A 24,953-nucleotide genomic window follows, 5' to 3' on the forward strand; every position below is an offset into this window, starting at 1 on the left:
GTTTCAAAAAATGTTGTATATTAAACTAAAACTAAATTACATCTTCCTCTCTTCTTATACATATTTCTAAAGAAATTTGCACAACTAAATTGAAAAAAAAAAAACGAGCAACTAAATTACTTCATATAAAATTTAAATAATATCTAGTACAAAAAATACTTAAAAGAAATATTTCTCCATGTCATTGAAAGTGTATGTTTTATGGTTGTTTTCTATTTATTTAGATTACATTTTTTGTGTGCTGGTTCGCCTTAATATATTTTTTTTTATTTTTCATTTAATAGCAGAGTGACAGCGCGACAGGATATAAAACAATCAGAGCAAGTTAACGGAAATAGATATTATGGTAAGAGAGATGCTTACACAAAGGCCATTGCTACCACGACCAATGTACATGTTTTATTAGGCCAAACTGAAATTACAGAGTTATCAAAAAAATTGTGTTACAATGCAAAAGGTTTGCAAGATTACATTATGAACTAGACTATAGACTAGACTATAGATTAGACCATAGACTAGACTACAGATTAGACCATAGACTAGACTACAGATTAGACTATAGACTAGACTATAGACTAGACTATAGAATAGACTATAGACTAGACTATAGACTAGACTATAGACTCGACTATGGACTAGACTATAGACTATACTATAGACTAGACTATAGACTAGACTATAGACTAGACTAAAGACTAGACTATAGACTAGACTATAGACTAGACTATAGACTAGACTATAGACTAGACTATAGACTAGACTATAGACTAGACTATAGACTAGACTATAGACTAGACTATAGACTAGACTATAGACTAGACTCTATTCTACAGTCTAGTTCTACTCTATTCTACAGTCTAGTCTATAGTCTATAGTCTTATCTAGAATATAGTCTAATTATAGAATAGACTATAGACTAGATTATAGACTAAACTTTAGACTAGACTATAGACTAGACTACAGACTAGACTACAGTCTAGTCTATAGTCAAGTCTACAGTGTAGTCTATAGTCAAGTATACATTCTAGTCTATTCTAGACTTGACTATAAGCTAAACTAAAGACTAGACTATATACTGCACTATATACTAGACTTTATACTAAACTATAGACTAGACTATAGACCAAACTATATACTAGACTTTACACTATATTTTAAGCTAGATTATAGACTAGACTATTAAATATTCTGTCATATTTTAATAGTATAAGTTAACACATTTTTTTCATACTCTTTCAATTTACACAAAATTATTTTCTCCTCTACAGCAATTCATGATGATGCTGTTGTTGTTTATTCTATGAACACTTTTCTATTATTTACACAATCATACTAACGCCCAGTTTGTTGTGTTTTTTATTTAAATTTATTTTCTATTTTCGTATTACAGAGATATTTTTTGCAAAAAAATAATCTGTGGTACAACTCAGAAAGGGGTTTTAAAATACGAATAGAAAATTAACAAACAAACAACAACAATAATAACCAGAACACATCATCCCACGAAAAACGAAAAATATCATTATGATCAGCACAATTTGTGACTGACTGTTGTTGTATGTTTGTGTAACTGACATTTCAGTGTCGTTTGTGGGTGACTGTTTTATTTGTATTAATCTTTTTTTCGAACTTTTCAAAGTTTTGTAAACAACAGTGACAATAACAACAAATTTATTTATTTGCATATTCAAATATTATTATTCAACTGTTGTTTTTTGAGCTATACGTACGTACATACATAAATAGCTTGTAAAAACACTATCTTATTTACATTAGACTTTGTTTTATATAAAGAAACGTTTTGGTTATAGTTTCAAGCTGTTTAGAAAGTAATCATGTCTCTTGCTGGGGTAGGAGTGGGGAATAAAAAGGCTGGTGTTTGTAATGGATACATATTTATGTATGTGTTTATCTTTGTAGTTTTGGAGATGCTTTAATTAGATTCTTTTTGAAAGGATATCGTAAACTTAGTTTATAGTTTAAAAATTTTAAGTAGGTCAAGTTTATAGGAATTATAGTGGCAAAAAAATATAATATTTTATAAAATTATGTGGAGAGAATGGAATCAACTGTTAACATCATTATAAAAGTTCAACGGCATTCTACTCCTCTGCAACTTTGGTAAGTTAAATACAATAAGTAGTTATTTAGTTATTTATTTAGTTTGTTTACAAATTTGATATGAGGAAATACATCAAGGATGTTAGGTAGGTACATACATACATATGCAGAAAATTTTTTAACAAATTAAGCATTGTTACATTTCTAAATAGATTCTTAATATAAAAACAATTGAAGTTAAAACAAGTAAGAGTGCTATATTCGGCTGTGCCGAATCTTATATACCCTTCACCATAGTGTATTTTAAACATATTTGTTTTACAAAATTTAAATTTTTAAATGAACAACAACAACGCTAAACAAAATAAAAAACAAAACAGAATTCACAAAAAGAAATGAAGCCAATAGCATCCAAACTTACAAAACAAAAAACACTGCTAAATAAAAAAAATTCATCTACACACGCACATATACATCTTTATCCAATTCACTGTATTGTTGTTGCCTTATTAACAAAGCATGAATGAAATTTTCAGAGGTTGTCTCGGATTTTCGCTGATATCTCCGTTATTTATAGACCGATTTTTGCGATATTCTCGAAAGCATGTCTAACAGAATTATTGAAGTTTCGGAACTCGCCGACATCTGGGGTCCTCTAAAAACTGATTACAACAGACAGACAGACAGCCAGACGGACATGGCTTAATCGACTCCGCTATCTATAAGGATACAAAATTATATTATATAAATTACAAACGGAATGACAAACTTATATATACCCTTCTCACGAATGTGAAGGGTATAAAAAGATTTTCTCCCAATCACATATTTTTTAGAACTAGACCTTACGTAGATGTTATTAACTTATTCACAAAATTTCATTCTGCTATAAAATTGTTTTTGTCGAATGTAATAATTGTATGTGAAATTGTAATTATTCAAATTGTCATTAACTCACACTGGGAAAAAATTAATTTTCCAAAAAATCAACAAAAATGTATTGAAATTCATGGAAATCATTAAAGCATAAATAATTTTTCTCGCTTTCGTTTCTAACTCATTTTTGTTCACACTCGAAATATCTCTCGAAATTCCTGGAACAATTAATGAAGCATACCAACCTATACATATACATATGTATTTCAATATAAATACATATTTGATGACCTTTGTAGTTGACTGGTACGTGACAACATGTTACTCCAGTTACCTAGGAAATTCAACACCGTAAGAATGTGTAGACAAACGATTTATAACTATGTACAATTGAATGTTTGTATTGTTAAAAACAACTAATACCAATACTAACTCAAATAAGAAGATGACGATTCTTACGAAACAAATTCGTATAGACAAATACCAATTATTATTAACATTGATGACTCTGCAATCTCTCTAGTTGTGTACGAATAAATGAATGTATAGTCGTAAGATAAATAAGTCAGATTATAATATCTCTATGTCTCGGTAGGAAAAAAAAAAAAAAAGAAAAACAGCACACCGAAAAGGAAAGAAAATTAATTAAAAGCAATTAAAGATTACGACAAGTAAACTGAGATTTCACACCAACTCGACAAGCCTCAACAATGGCCACTACTTTAATAAAGAAATAAAATATAAAAGAAAATACAACAGCAAATCAAAAATGTCTTTTTCTACCTGTAACAAAGTACAAGTTTCCTTTAAAATCCCTAACACTAACACACGCACAACAAAAACCAAACAGAAAACACATAGTTGAAAAAAATCATGAAATTTCCCCTTAGAATACAATAGCTATTCAACAACATGTTCTACTGAAGAGCAGAGTATAAGCAGCTACCAGCAATATGGGTCAACTACTACATGCATACATATAAACTTAGAAACAAAATAAATATAACAGTAAGGACACAAACATTAAAAAAACCCCTCAGTTAGTATTAACAAGAGCTAAGAGTTCACAACCAGTACTAAAATATTAATATCTTCAACAAACTCGCACTTCAGTTATAACACCCACAAACACCCCTAAGTTTTTGTGTGAACAGGACCATTATATTATATATAGAAATATAAACAAACACACCTAAATAGAGAAAATTTGATAAATTATTAAAATTCATCATCACAAACAAAACTACTTGTACTACCAATGCTATTGCTACTATTGCTACTACTGCTACTACACTTTACTAAAGATATTTTGTATAGGACACTATATGAAAGCTTGTCAAGTACTTGTCTAAAACCTTTGATTCAAACAAAACACCAGTTGTTTGGGTATAAAACAACACAACAGCAAAAATAACAACAACATATAGAAGAAAAATAACATCATCACAAACATCATCAGCAGCAAATACCAACAATGTTGACTAATGAATTCTTAATGAGAAGGTTATCCCATTTGAATATATTGAATTTAAACGCATTTTGTTAAAATTGGAAATAAATATTTTGTGCAAAAATGTTTTCTTTTAATTCTGCCACAAAAGAGATTTAAATTTGATTTTAACAAATGTCAAAAAACATTACATAAGACCAAACAACAAAATTTGTTCCCAATATACATAAACAAGAATTGTATATATGTATGTATATAAGTGTAACCACTTCCACTTACAAGTAGTAAGTTAGTAAATTGGATAGTTTAGAGCGTACTATCTATTCTATAGTTTAGTCTACAGCCCAGCCATGTTTTGTCTTTAGCGTAGTCTACAGTCGAGTCAATGGTACTATATATGGTCTAATGTACATATAGGTCTATAGTACAATCTATAGTATAGTTTAAAGTCTATTCTACAATCAATACTAATCAATATTCTTGTCTTTAGTATAGTTTAGTATATAGCCTAGTCTATAACCTAGTTTATAATCCTGTCTATAGTCTAGTCCATAGTCTATAGTCCAGTATATAGTGTAGTCTATATCCTAGTCTAAAATTTAATCTATAATCTAGGGTATAGTCTCGTTAATAGTATAGTATATAGTTAAGCCTATAGTCCAGTCTATAGGGTAGTCTATAGTCTAGTCTATAGTCTAGTCCATAGTCTAGTCTATAGTCTAGTCTATAGTCTAGTCTATAGTCCAGACTATAGTCTAGTCTATAGTCTAGTCTATAGTCCAGTCTATAGTCTAGTCTATAGTCTAGTCTATAGTCTAGTCTATAGTCTAGTCTATAGTCTAGTCTATAGTCTAGTCTATAGTCTAGTCTATAGTCTAATCTATAGTATAATCTATAGTCTAGTCTATAGTCTATATAGTCTAGTCTATAGTCTATATAGTCTAGTCTATAGTCTAGACCATAGTCTAGACTATTGTCTAGTCTATAGTCTAGTCTATAGTCTAGTCTATATAGTCTATAGTCTAGTCTATATAGTCTATAGTCTAGTCTATAGTCTAGTCTACAGTCTAGTCTATAGTCTAGTCTGTAGTCTAGTCTATAGTCTAGTCTATAGTCTAGTCTATAGTCTAGTCTAAAGTCTAGTCTATAGTGTAGTTTATAGTCTAGTCTAAGTGTAGTCTGTCAGGTTTATAGAAATGGCTATAGTGTCGCCTAGTGTCTAGTGCATGACATAGTATTATAACTAGCTTTCTTCCCTATAATATGCACTACCTAGTTATTTTAACTTATTTAGCAATAAATTCAATTAAAATACATGCTAGGTTACCTTCATATTAAATTACTTACTTAAGAGTTATTTTCGATTTATAGAGTAGTTTATATCTGTAATGATAGTTACAAATATTTGAAATGGTCAAGGATATATTAACTAAATCTAGTAGAAACATTGAAAATTCTTACATTATTCAGATAATGTTTATTTAGGTAAAAGACAAAGTACATACATATCGTTCGTATGTACGTATTTATGAACAGTTATGTATACATAAATAAGTAAGTATAATTTTTAATGTCTTGGTAGTGGTAAATTTACATAAAGCAAAAATCTCACAATTATTCTGAAGATGGTGATGATGACGAAACTGCTGATGATTATACTCGTCATTAAGATGCTGCAGTACGATATCTAAATAAATATGAAAAAATATATATACATATTAATAATTGTTGTGATTAAAACATGAACACTGTAATGACAACTGTTAATTTGTACTGAGAATGACAGACAGTGAAAGACGTTTATATGAATACAGTGGAATATTTTAAGCTTATGCTTATTATAATTTCAATGGATATACAATAATTTATATCTTAATAATGAAATATTTATATGATGAGTATAATGTGCTTATAAACATTTTAACAATCTGAATTAAATGAAGAAATTGTTTGTGATATTATTATAAGATGTGTACTAAAATCGTATTTATCAAAATAAAATAATATTAATTTAATATTGTATTTTGTGTTTAAAAACGATTAAAAAATTGTTAATGGTTTATATGGAAAATTTTGGATAACAATGATTAACTCTTATTTCTTATATAGCATGAAAAATATATTCCTAGAAATTTTGTATAGAATATAGTGGAAAATGAAGGTATAAATCCATATACATGTAGAAAAAAACACTACAATCAAATAGTTAAACATTTGAACAGTCACTAACAAAAGGCTTCAATAATTGGATAACGGAATTATTCTAATTGAAATACGATTATTGAATAAATGTACATACATACATATATATAATAAATAATTTTGACTTAAGAAACTTAATAAAAAAGGAATTATAGAATTTGTAAGACATTAAATAATTAAAGTTTTATGGATCGTTTGTTGGACCCTACATATGCAGTTACCCCAACGACATCTCATGCTTCAAAAAAATATTAAAATTCCAGTTTCGAAAAACTTGTTTTACTTAAAACCAATAATGGCTAATTTTTACTGTATTATGTTTTGTTTATTTCTGTTTTTATTGTAATTGTGTAATTTTTATACCCTCCACCACCATAAGTGGTGATAGAGGATATATATAACTTTGTCATTCCGTGTGTAACACCAAGAAATATTCATCTAAGACCCAACAAAGTATATATATTCTGGGTCCTTATCAAATTCTGAGTCGATCTAGCTATGTCCGTCTGTCCGTCTGTCTGTGTAAAACACGCTCACGATAAAACGAAGCAATAGAATTTAACCAAATTCACCCAAAATGTTCTTAGTTTTCCTAAGTTGTTTGGTATTGAAAATGGGCAAAATCGGTTCACATCGGGAAAAGTTATGAATCAAAATTTGAAACAACCTCGAAAAAAATAAGCATTTTTTACACATTCTGATGCAATTTTCTCGAAAACTATGTAAGATAATTCCATAAAAATCGGCATACATTCGTTTCCATACAAGAGATTAATCTCTGCGTAAAATCGCTAGAATCGGTCCACAATTTCATATACCTCCCATACAAAAGTACAAATTCCCGGAAATTTGGTTTTTTGTTAATAACATCCGTCGTAATGTCGACATCTTCACAAAATTTTAGAAATTAAAGTTTTGTTATAATAGAATTTATACAAAGGAAACATTTTTTGAATGGGTCCATAATTGGTCATACAAGGTCCCCTCCCGAAAATAACTAAAACGCACATAACTCATTACTTAATTAAGGTATCCATATAAAATTTGGTACTAGTATTGCTTTTATATACAGAAATATTACAATGAAAGATTTTTTGGATCGGTCCATATTTAGTCATAGCTCCCATATAAGGTCCCCTCCCGAAAATCACCTAAACGCACATATTTCATTAAGAAATAAAATTTGTTGCATGCATTGTTCTCACATAAATGAAAACTACCACGAAATCTTTTTCTGATCGGTCCATAATTCGTCATAGCTCCCATATTAGTTCCCCTTCCGAAAAACACTTAAACACGTACAACTCATTACTTAATTAAGATATTCATATAAAATTTGGTACAAGTATTGATCATATACAAAAAATATTACTAAGAAACTTTTTTCCATCGGTCTATAACTGGTCATAGACCGATGGAAGAAGACTGGTCATAGTCTTCTCCCGAAAATAACTAAAACGCACATAACTCATTACTAAATTAAAATATCCATATAAAGTTTGGCACAAGTGTTGCTCATATACAGAGAAATAATATTATGAAATGTTTTTCTGATCGGTCCATAATTGATCATAGCTCCCACACAAGGTCCCTCTTAGAAAAACACACATACAAAATTCCCATCCGAAAATCAGAAAAAACGCACATAACTCATAACCAAATATTGATATTCATACATTTATCAAAAATATTGCTCTTGTATACATAAATTCATTATAAAATTGTTTTACGATCGGTCCATATTTGGTCAAAGCTCTCATACTAGGTCCAGAAAATCACTTAGATTCACAATATTTATTACCAAGTAATGATATAGACACAAAATTCTGAAATTTTGTCTTTATATACATAATTGGACATAGCTCCCATACAAAGTCCTTTTACGAAAATCTCAAACGCATATTACTTATTACCAAATTAAGCTATTGATACATAATTTGGCAAAAATATTAGTTTAGTATACTTCTATTTCTCATATATTAGGTCCTGCCCCTAAAAGCGCTTTAACCGTATTTAAAGAGCATTATCAATTTGTGTTGAACAAAATTTTGTGTACAACATAATTATATATGTATTTGTATTTTGAAAATCTTTAAATCTTTCACACATATACATACATACATACATACATACATACATACATACATACATACATACATACATACATACATACATACATACATACATACATACATACATACATACATACATACATACATACATACATACATACATACATACATGTAAATTACTAAATTTATAATGTTCAATAAATCTTGGAATTTTATTAAATTTAACTTTTGGGATATTTTCCATTAAAGACATGAGAAAACTTATTTCTACAAATATTTGATCAATTAGAAAAGTAATAATATAAAAGTAGCTGGTGGAGGGTATCTAAGATTCGGCACAGCCGAATATAGCACTCTAACTTGTTGTATTTAAATACTTGTTTTACAACTTTTTTCCTTAAATATAATAACCTATTAACTTAAACTTTAGTGCAGGAATATTTTTTGAACTAATAATTTAGTGTAGAAAAATTTGTTTCACTAGGCTCTAAAAACAAATATTTTAACTATTTTTAAAATATTTTTAGTTAAAAATTTTGAAATATCACTATCACTATTATTGAGTGAGACTTATATTTTTCAAATCATCAGTAAACTTAAATAAAAGTAGTGAATAATTTTGAACTACCACTAATAATTAGTGATAGTTAAAAATTAGTGCACGACCCCATCTCTGTTAATTAATAATAATTAAATTTCCAGATTTATAGTAATTAAATTTCCATAATTTATTTTTTTCTTTATAAAAACCGCGGAATTTATATTATATTTTAAATTTTAATTGGAGTATAAATTGTTCGTTAATGTTGTATTCAATTATTTGCAAATATTTGTACAATTTCATAAATGTTTCTATGACTACCCAAATATTCATTAGGGTGGTCATATAAAGCATGTTTTTAAAAATTTGTAGAAGAGCATGCTTTACAATTGCAATGCAGAGCATTTGAGGCAAATCGGATAATACTAACCCGTTCCAAACAGTATCTAATCGTTGAAAATATGTTTAAATATGAAAATTTTATTAACTTTTTGCAGAGACTGTGCTACAAATATTTAAAATTTGCATTTTCTTATATGTAAATAGTAATCTGTATAAAATTTTCTTCCTAAAAATATATACAAATTCAAAATCGATTGCAAAAGTTTGCGATCAAAAATTTACCTAACTAACTACTTACTAAATAAGTAACTAAATTTCAAATGCTTTTGCTCAGTAAAACACTCTTACACTTTTTACTTATAAAGTAATCTAGATGGACGTGTCAGCGCTTATGAAAGAATACACAGTCCTTCATAAGCGCTGACAATTGATTGAAATGTCTTAATATAAAGTGACTTACCTTTCAATTTCCCACAATTCCTAAGTAGCAAAAAACTTGATTTTATTTTTTAAATATTTTTTTTTTATTTTTCGTATATAGTTTTTTCATTTGGTTTTCTTTTGTATACCACAATTGAATTTATTATAATTATTTTTATAATGTTTGTTTTTCTTTAATTCTATTATAATTAAAGAGTTTTATTATTTTTTTTCTTTGTAGGGTATTTAATTTACATATGATTTTTTTTTTCTGTTTCATTTACTATTATATGATTTTTTTTTGGTTTTTGCAACATTTTTTCTTAGTTTAAATAATATTTGAAATAATAATATTATATAAATAATAATTTATCTTTTTTAATTACATTTAACTGTAATATTTGTTTTCTGTTTTTTTTTACTAGTTTAGTTGGTTTCGGGTTTTCTTCATTATTATAATTTATATGCATTTATGTATAATCAAGGACTAGTTTAACTGTAGTTAGTAATAATGATTTCATTTTTATTATGTTCGAATTTTAAATAAAAAAAAAAATTCTAAATGTTATTTAAACTAATTTTTAATTTTTTTTATTTTATATAAAGGTTTAATCGTACGAATACAAACTAAATAACTTTATTCTAATATTTGACTTTTTTCAATTAATTTTTTTTTGTTTAGTTTTATTTAGGTTTTATCCTAAATTAATTAGTTTTATTAACTTATACTAATTGTTTACATTTTTAATTTATTTAATAGCTAATTATATGTAGTTTTTTTTGTTTGTTGGTTTTATTTTTCGTTTTTAGTTTATTAACATTTATTTTAGTATTATATAATTATAATTACTATTACTTTGTTAAATATGTATATTGTACTATATTAGAATTAAATATTAATAACTAATATAATTTTTATGTTTATTTATGTATTTAGAAAATAGTTGTAATTATGATATAATAAACAAATAAGCTTTTTTTTAAAATATTTTAGTTGCCTTGACATTTTCTCTAAGTTAGCTAACTAAAACTTAGTTGTTTACATCTTTCCATTAAACTTTTACTATTTTCTAACTGCATAAATTAACATTTTTATTTTTAATAATATTTTTCTTTTTTATATTTTTTACGTTATACGTTTCGTACATAATTTTTATTATTTATAACTTAATTAACAATTTTTTAAGTTTTCTTTTTTATTTAAATTTTTCAATTATTTCGTTTATTTTAAATTATAAATTTTTGTGTTTTTTTTTCATTATTTTTGTTTTAATTTTCTCATAATTTTAAAAATACACAGAATGTTTTGTTTATGTCAGTTAGGTTTATTATTTTTACAATTTTGTTTTACTTATTATACTTTTTATTTGTTTGTGTATGTGTGCGTTTTTTTTTTTTGTAAATTATTAAACTAAAAAAAAGTTTATAATTTATAATATATTATGTTTATTACTAATCTTATTATCTAGCTAAATTTTTAATTTACATACATAATAATTCAGTCTTTGGAAGAACAACATTTAATAAATATTTAATGAAATTTTAAATAAAAATGTTAATTTTAAAAATTAGAATTTTTTAAACTTTAGGGGAAAGTTACTGGTAAAATAAATGAATTTTAAATAAGTAAATAATAAGTTTGCTGTATACTGCTTAAAAATTCTAAAGTCATTTTGTGAAGTGGACAGCTAGGGTCAACTATAATCCAATGTTTCAAAATGTTAGAATTCATTTCATCAATGAGAAAAATTTTTAAATTAGTTTTGAGATTTTTAGTGACTAAATCATAATTGGCTTTGTATCTTAGCCATAAATCTGATAGACAAGTTAATACTTTCAGATCAGATGAGGAAATCTTATTAGGAAATTTATTCCCAAAATAACGTTCAAAATCTTGCTCTGAGTTCATTACATGTCTGTCCATGAAATTTTCTACACATATAATTTTTGACTCAAATGAAATCTATTGATAGTTCTCGATATTGGTCATTAAATGAAATAACTGCTTAATATAAGCCTAAATGATTGGATATCATTTGAGTAGACCAATCAAAGCTCCCTTTAGAAAATTAAAAAAATGCCGTATTCGCCATTCTAGCCCTCAAATACAGAATCATTTGAAAAGACAATCCAGCAAAACCTGACTAAATGGAATTTCCGGTTCAGTATACGTGCACTTCGCTTAAGTAATTGAGCTACTTCCGTAGATCGAAGTACAAATCCATCAAATAAGCCGATGACTTTGTCCTTACTTATGGAGAACACACTGTGGTAAATCTGATATGAACAAAGTTTTCTCTGAACACACCTGGGCAAACAAGGGAAATTCAATGGTATCACTTAAATATAATATCTTTCATCCGTCGATCCTTCACACTTCTCGTATAGCCTGTATTATATACATTTAACACCAATTTATTTGCAAAAGCTTAGTCCGTCAGTCACTCCTGTCCGGACTTATACCGAAATATAATCTTTATAATGCATCAGTCTTTTAACAGCAACTTAATTTTCACGCGAGGACCCTCATGGAACCTCAACCAACTGAGTAGCCAGGACATAGTTCTGCGGCGAATTTGGTTTACTTTAGGATGGTACACACTGTTACACACTAAGATCATTCGAGACATTCATGAGAACCAAAAAGAACTTTTGGGCATACGTTTCTGCGTAGCTGGAGTCAAAAAGAATTTTTTTAAAATGCATCTTACAAAGCAGCAACTTAGTTAGTTGCATAGTTTGAAAGGAGGATGTATACACACGAAATCCGAAGAAATACACCTGGGCCTCTATCGGGCCTGTTGTGCGCTCCTCAACCAGAGCCTCGGATGGGAATCGAACCCACAACCTCCGGTCTACAAGACTAGCACATTAACCTCCAACCTATCAGAGGTCACCAGCAACTTAGGTTACAGATATGTTAAAAAATAAATGGAATAAAGAAAACAGAAAATTGAATTAACTAAGTAGGACGTTATTAACGTTAAGAAAGTAAAGATTTTTAAAATAATTAAATTAGTCGCTTATAAAAACTAGGTTCAATAACTATATACTCGTATAAAATATTGAAATAAGTAATGAAATATTTCTCTTATTTTTTTGTTGGTCCTAATAGTAAAAAGGATTTCATTTGTCTTTTTTTACTTTTATTAAATAATAAACTAACACTTACTTACGTTTATTTTCACTTAATTATTTATGCTATTTATATACACAGAATTTCTAAATAGGGGAAAGGTAAGAAACAACAGTTTAAACATCAAGAAAAATATATATTTTTTTCTTTCAGTTAGTAACTTAACATTTACAATAATTTTTCGTTAAAGGATATTTGGTTTTCCTCTTTGGTATATTTAAGTAATTAGTATTTGAAATGTTTGTTTTAACATTTTTTTCTTGTTGCTTTGTTTGTTTTTTTTTCGACTATTTTAGCTAGAAAATAAAAATCTATAAAATTAAAAAAAGTTAAACGCACGCTAATGTAATCTCTAGTTAAGACAAAAAAGTTCAAAATTAACACAAGACAAGTTGTCGGGAAGAGGAAAATTTGATTTAGTTTGAGTATTTTTGTTTTGTGGTTAGTTGTTGTTTTATATTAGAGATCACATTTAAAACGTACGGTTAATTAATGTCACACTCTTAGTTCGTCCATTAATGGATGTTGTTGTTGTTGCTGCTGCTGTTGTTGTTGTTGCAACTGATGTTGTTGCATTGATTGAGCTGTACTAACTTGTACGGTGGGTGGAGGCGGCGGTGGACCCGCACCAGTCAATGAGGTTGTCATTGTTTGATTATGAGAATTTTGCATTTGATGCTGATGTGTTACAATCATTTGTTGTTGCTGCTGCTGTTGTTGTTGTTGCTGCTGTTGATGGCTAAGTTGTTGCTGTTGCTGCTGCATAGAAGATTGTTTCATGCAACTTTTTTTCGTTAAAGTACCACACTGATTGCCCATTACCTGCAGCGCATGTGGTGGTGGCATTAAACCCATAATTGTAGCTGTAGATGCAGAGCCATTACCACCCACACCTCCTCCACCTCCAGGGTCCTGCAGAGATTTCATGTGTTTTGGTGGTGGTGGTGCTCGATGAGGTATATCCGCAAATTCTGGCGGCGGCAGTTGATGATGCTGTAAAGCATGATGATGTGATAATATAGTGGCAGGATCACTTTTACTGTGTATGGTTAAAGTCTCGAGGTCACCACATATATTATTAGGCATTTGTCCACTCTCTTGTCTTTTCAGTTTCGTCTGTGATCTCGGCTCATTTAGTCTAGTCTTGTCACGTTGATAATAAACACCAGCAAATATCAGAACATTCAGTATTAGCAAACTGCAACCTATAGCTATAGTTACACTTAAAGCTGTTGAATAGGCAGCAAAACCATCACTATCTTGTGAAGCCTGTGATCCACCATGACCATCACCGTCCATCATATCATCTGGATACATTTTACTGCCAGTATAACGTGTACCATTCCGCTGTAGCGATGATGATGGTGAACTAAGATTTAACAAGGAGAAGACCTGATTGGTGAATATACTGAAATTCCCTAAAGCTGGATTTCCTATACCCGGTGAATAGGGTGGATTGAGGGGCTTAATGGAAGCATCACTGGCAATATTATTGTCCATTTCATCATCATCGCTTAGTTGATGATGTGAGGCGGGTACATTGTCACCACCAGGCTTGTGTAGATCAGGTATTAGATTTAGCCAAAATGATAAGCGATGGGCGCGATAGTGATTTTTCAGTTTGGGTTTAGTGTCTAAATATTAAAAATTATATAAAAAAATTGAAATTTTATGATAAATATGAAAAGAGCAAATTCAGCTAAATTATAGTAAAATTTTTTAAAATCTATGAATCTTAATAAAAAGATTAATTAATTTAAATTGAATAAATGTGATCGTATTTTTTATGAAACATTTCCTTAATTTTTGTAAAAAAAAATTACATTGTATATTATCTAGATTTACTAGATTTAAGGGAAAATTTCACTGAATTTTGATTGAAATTTAATTGGATATTAAATTAAAAAAAATTTCACTGAATTTTGATTATAAAACTCATTGAATTTTGATCAAAAAAATTTAACCAAATTTTAAATAAAATAATTTCATTAAATTTTTAATGAAAAAATTTGAGGAATTTTAAATTGAAAAAATTCTAACTAAATAAATAAATTATAAAATTTTTTATGAAAAAAATTACTGAATATTTAATGAAAAATAATCATTGAATTTTTAATGAATGAAAAAAAAAATCATTGAATTTTTAATAAAACAAAATTCATTGAATTTTTAATAAAACAAAATTCATTGATTTTTTAATAAAAAAAAATCATTAAATTTTCAATTAAAAAATTTCATTGAATTTTGAATAAAAAAAATTATTGAATTTAAAAAAAAACATTAAATTTTTAATAAAAAAAATTAAAAAACATTTTAATGAAAAATATCCCTTAAATTTTTTAAAAAAGTTATTAATTCAATCTTTAATTTAAAGTGAAAAGTGTTTACCAAATTAAACAGAAAACACAAAAATTCGAGTGAAAACAATTTTGCAGTACCATTTGTTTCTTCTTCGCATTTCAGTGGGAAAAACTTATTTATATTTATAAAAATGAAATTTCTCCAAATATTAAGTAAAGAAAATTTCACATTTTTTTCACCAAATTTTAGAGATAAAATTTTATTTATTTTTACTTAATTCTTGTGAATTTTTTTTTATGAAAAACAACAAAATTTGTAGCAAAAGCAAAATTTATTCAAATTTTTAGTGGAAAAAAATTCTACAATTTTTTTTACCATTTTTTTTGTAATATTTTTTTAATAAAAGTCAACAAAATTTAAAAAACAAAAATATTTGTTAAAAATGTTGTTATTCAAACATGCAAAACTTACCAAAATTTAAATATTTCTTATGTACACTCTCATAGGCAGTCCATTCGATAATTTTATAGCGACTTCTCTCCTGTCGACTACCATGATCACTTTCCATTTGCTCATTAGGATTACTATAATAAAAAAAATGTAAAAAAAAAACAAAATTTAAATAAAATAACCCAATCAAATATTTAGCTTAATTTTTAATTAAATATAATTATTTTAGAAAAATTTTCCAACACCTACCCCGTTCTCACAAAATTTGACCAGTATAGCATGACTATCTCCGACAGGCTTATCTCTGTTTTTGTATAATTACGAGTAAAATGATTGAAACCACCCACCAGTGGAGCACCGAATATATATGGCAAATCCTCACCATGTATACAACCTTGACGCTAAAATAAATAAAAATTCAAAATTTGCATGAAATTTTTAAAACAAAGTTTGTGTGTGTGTCTGTGTCAAACATTAATTTTAATAAAATATTTTTAGATAAATTGTTTGATTGATATTACTGCTCCTGCTTTCATTATTATACATTGTATGTAAAATGTCATGATGGTTGGTGTTCTCCCACTTTTTTATTTTACTTTTGCATATGAATTATTTTATTTTTGTGAATTTTTATATAAACCACTTAATAATTGATTGATATTTCATGGTTTTAGTTTTGTATTTATACTAGACGTATGATTGATACTTAATGTATTATTAAATTATATAACACTCATACGTTAGCAAGGGTTTGGTTTACTATTATTAATTTACTATTGCATTATAAATTATATTTGTGTTATTTGTTGGATTATTTATTTTAAAATTTTATTTAAATTGAATTAATTTTTCATTGGTAAATATTAGTTAAACAAATAAAATATAATAGTTGTTAATGTTATATTTTTTTTAAATTTACATTAAAAAAAAATTCAAAATTTTAAGGAGTCTCTTTGTTTATGTTTTTTTTTTTTTAACTTACCTGTGGATAATCACCATATCTAGTCTGATAATCAAATACATATAAATACGAATTTCGATGATCAGCGGAATGCAGGTCTACAGTTTGAGCAGCTGGTGCAACTACTTGAGCATCACTTAAGGCCTCTAAAGTTTCGTCTCTGTAAGTAATAAAAGTTTAAAAAAGTTATTAGCTTTGAATTACTATATACTCAAAAATATTAAATTCCATTTTGACAAAATTTTTGTATATTTCCAATTTTTAAATAATCTATTGATGTACTGAACACGAGAAAAATAAAATTTGAAATCGGTCTTGAAAATTCCGTAATTTTGTGCTGATTACGGGAAAAATAATTTAAAAAAATTTTGTAGAATATTTTTGATCCACAAAATGATTTTTATTGGGTTGGAGAGTAATTTTGTTTTCGCTTTTTATAGAAATGGGTGTCAAAATTGTCGTTATTTTTAGCTCATTCAGAAAAATATTCCAAAAATTGTTTGGCATTTGGTTTAGTCCATTTAAACCATTTTCCTGCGACAAGCTTAAAATTGCAGAAATTTTGATACCCAATTCGAAAAGACTGCAAAAATTTTTAATCCCAGGTAGTTAACTGAGAACTTTTAAAATTTTTTTTTTTATTTTTTTCGTATTTAGTTAATTGAAACGCATCATTTTAGAGGTATTCCTCCTAAAAATTGGTCCATGGGTGGTCCACCCTTATGTACACCATTCTGATTTAACAAGAAAAAGAGATATTTTTGGCACCTAATTTTTAAATTTTACATAGAAACATATAATTTAACATGACTGAATAAACAATTATTTGGTAACTTTTTAAACGACTTGATAATTTTCCCCACACGTGTTAATACCCTACACCACTTTAGTAGGGCATGTTTGTATGGAAAATTAATATTGATCCTTAAAGTATATCGATCGGTTTAGAATAATTTTCTTAGTCGATTTAGCTATATCTGTCCATCTGTCTATCTGTCTGCCTGTCTGCCTGTCTGTCTGTCTGTCTGTCTGTCTGTCTATCTATCATTCTGTCATGTAAACCTTGTAATCAAACTACAGGTCGTCATTTTGGCAATGAAATTTGGCACATGATCATCAATTGATCCAGGGTTAAAGCATGTTGAAAGTGGTTAAAATGGAACCATTATTTCAGCTAGCCACCGTATAAATGAACTCGCCGAATAGGGCTTTTATGTTCATAATTATGTATCTCAACAAAAAGCTGCACAACCAAGTTCTATACAAGCCTTGATGACCCTCATGATTTTTTATAATTATAGGGCTTATTTGACCCCTTCAAAATATGACCTAAATATCCAGAACTCTATTCAAAAATAAATGGCCAAGGTGCAATTCAACTTAAATGTTTTATTATGAAAACTATATAACATTTTATTTTCGTAACAAGAAGAGGGGTATTATATGGTCAGCTTCACCCAACTATAATTTCTTACTTGTTATTACTAATAAAACACATCTCTAATAAATTGAATTATATTTATTTTTTTTAGTTGAAATTTAATACAAACCAAATTAATATTTTATTCCATTTAAATTATATAGAGACAAAAAACACACGTTTTTTTAAATCAATTAAATTTTCATGTCGTTTCTTTTTTTTTTTTTTGCAATGTTAATTTTTTCCAATTTAGTTTTTACCACATACATAACACAATATTTAAATTGAGTTTCTATTGAATTATTTCTAAAAATTAAACAATAATTTTAAGTATTCATGGCGTACATTAACAATAGTGCAACAGAAATTAAAGCAAAAAAAATTTAATATCCGCAAAAGATATTAAACAACATGTATTTTAATGGTGAAAACAAATAGAAAAAACATAAAATTTTTTGGAAAGTTTTCAACAATGTAGAGCATGGCCAGAAATGACATAATAATAAATAACCGCAAAAATGTATATTCAATAAAAATTTTAAATAAATGAAAGAAAAATCGAGAAAGCAAAAATAACAAACATGATGAAATTTAAACTAACGATAACATATAGTATTAAACTGTTATTTAAATGACAACATTTTAAGCATTTAAACACTTTAAAGCGATATGTGTTAAGTTAGTTTATTTATTTTGTTATTTATTTATTTTTTTTGGTTTCGGTGGTTTTAATTTTAATCCTTAAAAATATAATAAAAGGATAACTTTAATTCGACAATGACGTTAGTAACAAGTGTGAAACTCATTTTCATGAAGGTGACCTTAAATAATTGTGTTCGTACAAAACTTGCTTATACCAAATTTGCCCTTTAAATGAACGTCCCTTATCTTGTTGTATTGCTACCAGTAGCTCTAATCTACTGGGAATACAAACAGGTGATGTCAAATGTATCCTCGGTCTTTCTTAGGAATAATTTGACATGGGGTCGAAATCGAGACCACTTCATAAACTGAAACTGCGTGTTGCCAGTTGCTCACAAAACTTTATCCTTGTTGATCATTTGTTTAAGGTTCCTTCAGGATCCTTCTAGTGGCTCTAGTTCAAAATCAAATTCGGTGAAAGGGATTAGTTGGTTAAAATATAGATAAGTTTCTCAACAAACTCCACCGATATTTCAAACGTCACACCTTCCTTCTGTTTTATTAATGCACAGCCTGGACCTGTAGTTTGAACCGTTCCTAGTTTCTAGGCTGTGCATTAATAAAACGGAAGAAATGATGGTTGAAGTGTAAGTTAAGTTTTTCAACCAACTCCACCGACATTTCAACAATCACTCCTTCCTTTTATTTTATTAATGTACAGACTTGTCCTGTAGTTTGAACCGCTCCTAGTTTCTAGGCTGTGCATTAATATAACGAAAGAAATTATGGTTAAAGTTTCAATGAAGTTGGTGGATACGTTGCGGAGTAATACCTTAATCTTTAATTTGTTGGCGATTTGTCTTGAAAGTGTTGGAGTTTACTCTAAACAATCTTAACTTATCACAGTAAACCACCTTGTGGCCATTGAAATAAGTCTGCCTAATTAAATGTAGATCTGTGTTTTTCGAACCCCCAATGGGATATAATTGGCTAGGTGCAATTGCAGAAACAACGGAAGACTCAGTAGTATGGTTGGGTGAATATAAGAGATTTAGGAATGCACTGAACTTAGTCTTTGGATGATAAGAATGTTTGTAGGGACAAAGTACTCCTCAATAGGTTGTTTTCACCAGATGTTTGGTCCACCCCTTCTATCGCCGGTGATTGACTTCACCTTTGTCGGTTTTAGATTGGGCTTGACTCATGACATCTGTCATTTCCCATCGGTGTTACTTAGCAAGAGATAAATTCGCAGACGGCAGGTGTTCACAACTTCGATGTTAAACAACTTCGACATTCATTCAACACTTTACTGGAATTTTTAAGCCAGGTATGACTTATGAAACTGTCTTCCAGGGGGACACTTGTATTGGAACTATGTGAAAACGTGGACCGATATTGTCCCTTTTAAATACCAAAATTTGCCAGGTATGACTTATAAAATTGTCTTCCAGTGGGACATTGTATTGGAACTATGCGAAAACGTGGACCAATATTGTCCCTTTTAAATACCAAACTTATTTTTATATAGAAAATAGTTGAGTAAACCCTGTATATCTGTCCATTTGAGTCCTAAAGTGTTTTCAACAAACATACAGACAGACGGACATTGTTTTGTATCTTTATTTTACAGAATTCGTTAAAATAAAATTACTGTCTACTAAATGTGTGAAATATAATATGGATTTTTCTCACAGTTTTTTTTATTAGTTTCAAAGAATAAATGCAGAAATTCAAAAACATTTCTTCAAATAAAAATTCATACATTTTATAAATTTTTAAGATTCTGAATAAAATGGTTTGGAGAAAAAAAAATCTTGTTCGATTTATAAATTTAACATTATCAGTACATATTTTGTCACATATAAACGTTGTAGTTATTTTTGTTCTCTTATTCTTTCTCCATAAAAAATTATCAGTTATAGACTATTGAAAGGTAGTAAAAAAATACCAATATAAAAAATTTATTTTTTATCTAACTTCCGTTTAAATATAAATAAATCAGACACACATATATGAAATATGAATGAAAATAGGAGGTAAAAAATAAACAAACGCTAGAGAAATAAAAAAAAACTAGAAAAGGACTAATGGTTCAAATGCAGGTGTTTGGACCCCAAATGATAAAAGCAGGAAGGACAAAATATTAACAACAATAAAGAAACAACAAAAAAAACTAAACTAACAGAATACACACATCAATACCTACGAACACTAAATAATACCTAAACAAGTTGTATATTTAAGGGTGTGTTATTTGGTAAACACCCTACAAATTTTTGCCATTAAAAGGTGTTGAAAGTCGCTCTTATTACGTTTTTCATTTTTTTACTAGGATGCTGATTTTGGTTATATTGGTAAAAACGAGCAAAAAATAAATGTTCTTTTTTTTTTTGTTGTTCAAAATATATTGTTGCGGCATTTGAAAAGTGTGTGTAAAATTTGTAATTTGTGGGAAATTGTTAAAAGTTTTTTTTTATTCGACTGCTGTTTGTGCTGCTGTTGTAACTACATACATACTTATATATTTATAATGGTGTTCAGGTTTATGTGTGTTTTGTGTAAATGTGGCATGTACAAAATATAAAGTTGATTGGTTTTATAGAAATTTTTTGGCTTTCGCGCTTTTTTCATGTTTCTGCTTTTTGTGATTTTATGATTTTATCAGTTTTATTTGAAAATTGTCGTTGGTACTTGCGAAGGAAATTACATGAACGTTTTTTTTCTTACGATTTTATATTGCAGTATTAGGTGATGTATTTATTGGTAAAAATTTATTACACACTCAATAACTTGTAAATCAATCAATACGAGAACATTTTTTAACATTTTAGGTCATTAACGGGTACAGGTTTAGGTGCGGACTTTTGCACTTTTAAACTGAATTTCCAAAAACGAGGTGATATTATGGAAAATATAACTACTCTGTAGATTAGCTATATAATTTACATAGACAAGATTATAGACTAGACTATGGAATATTCTATAAAATAGACTAGAACTAAACTAGAACTGAACTAGAACTGAACTAGAACTGAACTAGAACTGAACTAGAACTGAACTAGAACTGAACTAGAACTGAACTAGAACTGAACTAGAACTGAACTAGAACTGAACTAGAACTGAACTAGAACTGAACTAGAACTGAACTAGAACTGAACTAGAACTGAACTAGAACTGAACTAGAACTGAACTAGAACTGAACTAGAACTGAATTAGAACTGAACTAGAACTGAACATTTTTTTCTTTATTGATAATAATTACTTCTTAATCTATTTCTGTCTTATATCGACATCTAAGTATTTGAAGACTTTAAATATTTTAATGAAATTTTAATAAGAAAATAAAATTGACCCTATAATACGTATGAGCTTTAATGAAAGCACATAACCATATTACTCATACTACATCAAACGAAAATCTTAATTAAATTCCATTGTAAGATATTTGAAAATAACAATTATAACCTGTTACACGCATTAATACATACAAGTGTATAATTTTCATAAATAACCAAAGCGGGGTATTCTGTAATTAAACATCATCATCATCACTATCATAAAAAGGAAAAAAATATATAAAGGCAAACTGAACCGACTATGATAGCTTCATTTCTAGTAATGAGATTTAAGATTTTTGTTTTTTCTTTTTTTGCTTTACTAAATTAATCTTAAATCATCTTTGTTAATAATATTTACACAAAAAGAAGCACAATTATTTTCCCTCTTAAGATTTTATTATTAATAAAAAAGTAATTTGTCGGGTTACCTGATATTGATTGGATGCTGTACTGGTCTCTCCCAATCCGTATACTCATTAACAATCGTTGCGAATATTTCATTTAAGTGATACGTGTATGTATTACGCACGTAGGCCTTTAAGATTTTTGAACGTCTATCGGCTTCAATACCATATTGAACATCACCCGAATTGAAGGAGAAAAACGCCTCAGCACGTGTTACGCCAGCCATTAAATCATATCTGTAAATATATTCACAACGAAAATGTACATTATTTTCATGCCAAAGAATTACGTATAAAAAATGGGGAAAAAATAACTGAAAATGATGGAGTTTTTGCTGTCAGTTTCACGCCCCCTTTCCTAAAAAAAATGTGAAATGTAATAAAATAAGTAAATACAATCAACATACAAAGTTGAATGAAAGTGCTGATGATATTGCTATATAATGATGACTTAAAACGAGAAGTCTAAGAGGCAAAGAAGAGTTGGTAATAAGAATTTGTAAGTACTCGTCGCCGTTCAGACTCAAGATAATTGAAAGAAAATTCGTTGAAGAAATAATAAATATATGTTAATTTGTATTACTTTTTTCTTATATTTCTGGTGTATTAATGATTATTTGAATGTATGTATATTGTGAAAAAAATGAAAGAAAGAAATTACAAGAAATTAATGATAAAGTCAATAATATTGGTTGAAGAATATTTTAAAAGCAAACAAAAAAATTCTTTTGAAAATTAAAGATATTTTTCGGGAAAATGTGTATAATTAATATTCTGTGTAATCTTTAAAAGTCAATAATAAGTGATGGAATCAAACTGAATTGGTCTAGTTATTTAAAAAAATTATTCAAATAATGCTTTAGGGAATTTTGAGATTTTGTTAGTATTTAAATTTGGAAGACCAATCACATAAACTAAATTAAATGGAACAAGCAGGAGTTTTATATTCGGCCATCAAATAATAATCTATAAAATTATTTTTATTTTTTTTTTGCAGTAATGATTTTATTTTAACATATACTACATACATATATCGTGGTTTTAAAAATTAGGAAGATATTCGGATTAGTGACTTTTATCAGGGCTCCGGTCAATTTTTCAACATAATTATTCAACAGAAAGACGGACAAACAGACAGAGAAATAGACAAACAAACAGACAAACAAACAGACAAACAAACAGACAGACAAACAGACAGACAGACGGACAAACAGACAGACAAACAAACAGACAAACAGACAAACAGACAAACAGACAAACAGACAAACAGACAAACAGACAAATAGACAGACAGACAGACAAACAGACAGACAGACAGACAGACAGAAAAACAGACAGACAAACAGTCAGACAAACAGACAAACAGACAGACAAACAGACAAACAGACAGACAAACAGACAGACAAACAGACAGACAAACAGACAGACAAATAGAAAGACAAACAGACTGACAGGCAGACAGACAAACAGATAGACAGACAGACAGTCAGAGGACAGACAGAAGAACGAATATAGCTGGATCGTCTTATATGTTTTTTATAAGTCTTAGAGTAATATTACAATGTATTACAAACGTAATGACAAAAACAATAAAAATAGTTTTAAAAAAATACTTTCAGTACAAATCATATTCCCACATAAAGCAAATCTTTTAAAAAGATTGTTCTTCTTTTTTTTTGTTTAATTTCCAGTAAATACAAAATCTTAAAACAATTCAAAAAATCATTACACATTTAATCAAAGTCTAAATACACCCACACACATATTATAATGAAGTTCAAAAATACTTTTCATCATAATTGGATCCCTGGAGATTGTTTAGTATTCCAATAAAATTGCTTAAGCAAATTTTAAAAGGTCTGAACCAATTTTTTTTCTGGTTCGTGTAAAATGTTAAAGGTTTTCCCTTTCTACAAAAAAGCATTTCAATACAAAGAAAAAAATGCTTGCGGAAAAAAATTCTATAATAAACAAAATTTTGTATAAAAAAGAATATCTTTGATTACTTATATATCATTTATTACTAGAGATTTATTTATGATGTTTACCCCAAAATGTGATGTCCCATTAAAAAAAAAAAAAAAACAATTTAGTAATGTGTAGGTATATGTGAGTGTATAAATGGACTACCATCCTTTTAAAACGGAAGTGTTTTTAACAATTGGGTTGTTGGCCTTTTTTGTGAACTCTTTTTCTCTTTTTTTTGTTTAACAATAGCTTGTCAACTAAAGTACATTTTGGTTAGCTCTTTTGGTTTGGGTTATTCTTTTTTGTATATTATTGTCCAAAAATAAGTCATAATTTTACATTTGCTCTTTTTTTTTGTGTACATAA

The 24,953-nt window shown here is 28.0% G+C and overlaps 1 protein-coding gene across 1 annotated transcript in view; it reads right to left on the reverse strand.

Annotated features, from left to right (window-relative positions):
• Positions 1–11,357: 11,357 nt before the first annotated feature.
• Positions 11,358–24,953, reverse strand: part of LOC111675498 (neuroligin-4, X-linked) — a 29,404-nt gene continuing 15,808 nt past the window's right edge. Inside the window, exons 6-10 of the mRNA XM_046947962.1 lie at positions 22,644–22,856; positions 16,834–16,972; positions 16,101–16,252; positions 15,873–15,985; positions 11,358–14,734 (exon numbers count right to left, since the gene is read on the reverse strand). Coding sequence (XP_046803918.1) covers positions 13,596–14,734; positions 15,873–15,985; positions 16,101–16,252; positions 16,834–16,972; positions 22,644–22,856 — 1,756 coding nt within the window. The 3' untranslated portion in view covers positions 11,358–13,595. The remainder of the gene's footprint in view (positions 14,735–15,872; positions 15,986–16,100; positions 16,253–16,833; positions 16,973–22,643; positions 22,857–24,953) is intronic.

Source organism: Lucilia cuprina, chromosome 4 (assembly GCF_022045245.1).
Source record: "Lucilia cuprina isolate Lc7/37 chromosome 4, ASM2204524v1, whole genome shotgun sequence".
Classification (NCBI taxonomy): Eukaryota; Metazoa; Arthropoda; class Insecta; order Diptera; family Calliphoridae; genus Lucilia; species Lucilia cuprina.